Source organism: Triticum aestivum, chromosome 5D (assembly GCF_018294505.1).
Source record: "Triticum aestivum cultivar Chinese Spring chromosome 5D, IWGSC CS RefSeq v2.1, whole genome shotgun sequence".
In the NCBI taxonomy this organism is placed as follows: domain Eukaryota; kingdom Viridiplantae; phylum Streptophyta; class Magnoliopsida; order Poales; family Poaceae; genus Triticum; species Triticum aestivum.
In genome coordinates, this window is record NC_057808.1 from 445,249,121 (window position 1) to 445,252,851 (window position 3,731).

At 55.2% G+C, this 3,731-nt stretch overlaps 1 protein-coding gene across 1 annotated transcript; it reads left to right on the forward strand.

The window, feature by feature from the left end:
• The first annotated feature begins 399 nt into the window (after positions 1 to 399).
• Positions 400 to 2,989, forward strand: LOC123122573 (phytoene synthase 2, chloroplastic). The gene is made up of 4 exons (XM_044542786.1): positions 400 to 1,598; positions 1,685 to 2,096; positions 2,174 to 2,366; positions 2,477 to 2,989. The coding sequence occupies exons 1-4, from the start codon at positions 1,163 to 1,165 to the stop codon at positions 2,645 to 2,647; spliced, it is 1,212 nt and encodes a 403-aa protein (XP_044398721.1). The 5' UTR covers positions 400 to 1,162; the 3' UTR covers positions 2,648 to 2,989.
• Positions 2,990 to 3,731: the final 742 nt, after the last annotated feature.

Genomic DNA, 3,731 nt, shown 5'->3' on the forward strand with positions numbered 1-3,731 from the left:
AAGAAAGAAAGAAAGAAGATCGGGTGTCAGAGGTTCGGTCGGCGTACTCTACTGGTCTGGTGGCCATCGTTGTCGCGCTCCTGCCTGCCTGCCTGCCGACGAGTGCTTGCTGACCGAGGAGGCAGGGCAGGGAAGGCCGTCGCCGTCCGTCACCTCGCTGTTCCGCCGTCCAAGTGCAAAGCAGCCGCTCCGGACATTTTGCTGTCGCTCTTCACCTGCCGGATACCGTGCGCCCGGCGCAACATGATGCTGCTGCGCCTGCGCGTCGGCACATGCGTGCACGCGGCGCGGTGATCGCGCCCGCCGCTACCACGGAACGAGCGCGTCTGTCTGTCTGGGCCACCACGCACCCGGCGTCCGAGATCGCTGCAGCAAAAAAAATAAAAAATAAATAAAAGGCAACAACAGGCCACTAGAGCGGACAGGATATGGTCAATCATGCATGGTGCACCCCGCCCCACCAGGTGCTCCACGTGTCTGTCAGCCGGGCTCGATGGTCACCGCCCCCTGCCGGCATGTGGCCGCGCTGGACGTGGGACGGCGAGGCGACGGGGGCGGATGCATGCATCCATGATCCACGTCGGTGGTGGTCTGGTCACCATCGAATCGTTCGTTCGTTCGGTGCTGGTCAATGGCCTGGCCGGTGTGATACTCATATCATATGGATGGTGGTTACTCCACTAACTGACAGTCACATACGCACATGCATAGATCTGCGTGTGTGGATCTGTGCGATCCATGGAGGATTATTCCACTGGTCGGTAAATTCAGAGCAGACATTCCTACATCCATCGATCGTGTCGGCCCATCTCTGCCTGCCTCAAGCTTCCTGGCAACAGAATATCCGTCCATCCGGCCTGCGTGCAGCCAGTGGCGTCGCGTCATGGCGTCCAATCCAACATCAGCTACGCGTAGTGTGCTCTCATCTCCGTTTCTTCCAGAGTCAGTTCGCGCGCGCACTGGAGTGCCAGGAGAAAAGTGGGTGGGTGCCCATATCCATATGCTGATCCAGCCCACACGTGGCCGCTCGGCCACGCCCACCCACACGGCTCAGCGTTACAAGAAGGCCGCCACCCAGGACAAGGGAGTAGCGAGCCACCGAAACGCGCGCACACAACACAGTGACTAACATCGGTCCGGGATAGTTCTAGTTTTTCCAGCCATGCTCTCCACCGGCCGCGCGGTGACCTCGCCCGCGTGCGCTGCCCAGCGCCGGTTCATGGGCGCGGCGCCAAGGACGGTGGTGTTCCTCGCCGGCGACCACGGGAAGCGAGCTGCTGCTTCTGTGGCAGCGCGCGCCGCCGGCCCGTCCCACCCCGGTGTCTGCCTCGAGGCGGCCGCGCCGTGGAGCATGGAGGACGTCGCGGCGCCGGTGACCGTGTCGTACGAGGAGAGCGTGCGCCAGGTCGTGCTCAAGCAGGCGGCGCTCGCGGCCTCGACCACGCCGAGGAAGGCGCGGCTTTCCAGGCGCGACGCCGGCGTGCTGGACGAGGCCTTCGACCGCTGCGGCGCGGTGTGCAAGGAGTACGCCAAGACGTTCTACCTGGCCACGCAGCTCATGACGCCGGAGCGGAGGCGGGCGATCTGGGCAATATACGGTAATCCACATCGCCACATGACACTGATGCAAGCGACGAGAGGAGATGATTGATGTGGTTACTAACTTCTTGGATGTGTCGACCAGTGTGGTGCCGTAGGACGGACGAGCTGGTGGACGGCCCGAACGCGGCGCACACGTCGGCGCTGGCGCTGGACCGCTGGGAGTCGCGCCTCGACGGCGTCTTCGCCGGCCGGCCCTACGACATGCTCGACGCGGCGCTGGCCGACGCCGTGGCCGCCTTCCCGGCCGTCGACGAGCGGCCGTTCCGGGACATGGTCCAGGGCATGCGCATGGACCTCGCCAAGTCCCGCTACGCCACCTTCGACGAGCTCTACCTCTACTGCTACCGCGTGGCCGGCACGGTCGGGCTCATGACCGTCCCCGTCATGGGCGTCTCCCCGGGCTCCCAGGCGGGCGTCGAGACGGTGTACGCCGGTGCGCTCGCCCTCGGCGTCGCCAACCAGCTCACCAACATCCTCAGGGACGTCGGCGAGGAGTAAGTGTCAGTTCAGTTGTATATATACGTTGCTTCTGAAATCACCTGCTCATCTCTGACGCCGCCGCTGCTGACAGTGCGAGGAGGGGCAGGATCTACCTGCCGCAGGACGAGCTCGCCACGGCCGGCATCTCCGAGGCGGACATCTTCGCCGGTCGCGTCACCGTCGAGTGGAGGAGCTTCATGAAGGGACAGATTGCGAGGGCCAGGGCCTACTTCCAGCAGGCCGAGCAAGGCGCCGCCGAGCTCAACCAGGAGAGCCGATGGCCGGTAAGCGCGCGACAGAAGTTCCATCAGAAAATTCAAAATTCTCAGCCAAAAATGTTAATAGAGTAGTCTAAGTAAGTTTCAGATTAACATGCAATACAAATTGCATGCAGGTGTGGGCATCTCTGCTTCTGTACCGGCAGATCCTGGACGAGATCGAGGCCAACGGCTACGACAACTTCAGCAAGCGAGCCTACGTTCCCAAGGCCAAGAAGCTGGCGGCGCTGCCCAAAGCTTACCTCAGGTCCCTCATGCCTCCTCCTTCTTCGCAGAGGCGCCGTTGATTAGATCCTCTAGTGTAAGTGTAACAGTAACACTACAGAGAGAGCAGAGCCTTGTAGTTGTAGTATATAGCAGTGATGTACAGTACAGATTCAAGCTAGACCTTGTGAGTACGTTTTTTTTTTGCAATGTACAAAGTGTTGAAGAAAAATTATGTGCTTGTTAGAAAATGATCTTGGTGAAAACAGAGATGTATTCATTGTGGATGGTCATCTTGGTGAGCTGGGTTGGGTGTCTATCTACAGGCAGGCCTACATCATGCAACCACTAATTATTTAGTCCACTGTACTGAAAATGGCAAATGATTGATTCATTTGATTTTATATGAAATGTTGTTTTTTTCAGCATAGTTGCTGAGCATGAGCTCACCAACAAAGATTTCCATCCCTGAAGTCAACATGCTAGTTTATAGAAATATAATGAATACAGATGGCATCGTTTGGTACTGCAAGAATCATATTCATACCAGCATGAGCTGACCAAGATCTTGAGTTGTACCTCCGGAACCATCAAGTGTTAAATAGGAAACTGTACTTTGGTCTTGTGGAGGAGGAAACACAAAGATACCCTCAACGACACCTTGTCTAACCTCATTTTTCGAGAGCCTCGGCAACAAAGAACGAGCTCCATTCACTAAGGTAGGTCTTAAAGTGACCGCTGAACCCTTTTAAACGTAGAAGCTTCCGAAATAACTCCGACAGTCTAGGAGTCCTCACAATTAAGGATCACGATTTGGTTCGATGAATTTTTTTTATCAAGGTCTCCACTTACTTTTTCCACACACCGTTTAAGTCAGTAATATTGTTTAACTCAAATCCAAAATTAAATATGAATAAATGGTGGATTGGATCGTAACCCAATTGGACTCACATTTCATAGTAGCTGTAAAAATCCGCATTTACTTAAGATTACCACTCCTTATTTTATTTTTTGTCCGAAGGATATATTAATTCAAGTATTGAGAAGCAAGCTTGAAAAATCCATTGGGTTCGACATAATACATAGGGCATCAACATGATCTTTCTTACATAATTTTGAGATCAGAGTTAAAGTATTTTATTCTCCATGCTCTTCTAACACAACTAA

What these genes read in the sequence shown, in the direction of transcription:
- LOC123122573 (XM_044542786.1), top strand. Translation starts at nt 1,163, where the DNA reads ATGCTCTCCACCGGCCGCGCGGTGACCTCGCCCGCGTGCGCTGCCCAG. An exon ending in CTCAGGGACGTCGGCGAGGA is followed by an intron (nt 2,097 to 2,173) that starts GTAAGTGTCAGT and finishes CGCTGCTGACAG; the next exon opens with TGCGAGGAGGGGCAGGATCT. An exon ending in ACCAGGAGAGCCGATGGCCG is followed by an intron (nt 2,367 to 2,476) that starts GTAAGCGCGCGA and finishes AATTGCATGCAG; the next exon opens with GTGTGGGCATCTCTGCTTCT.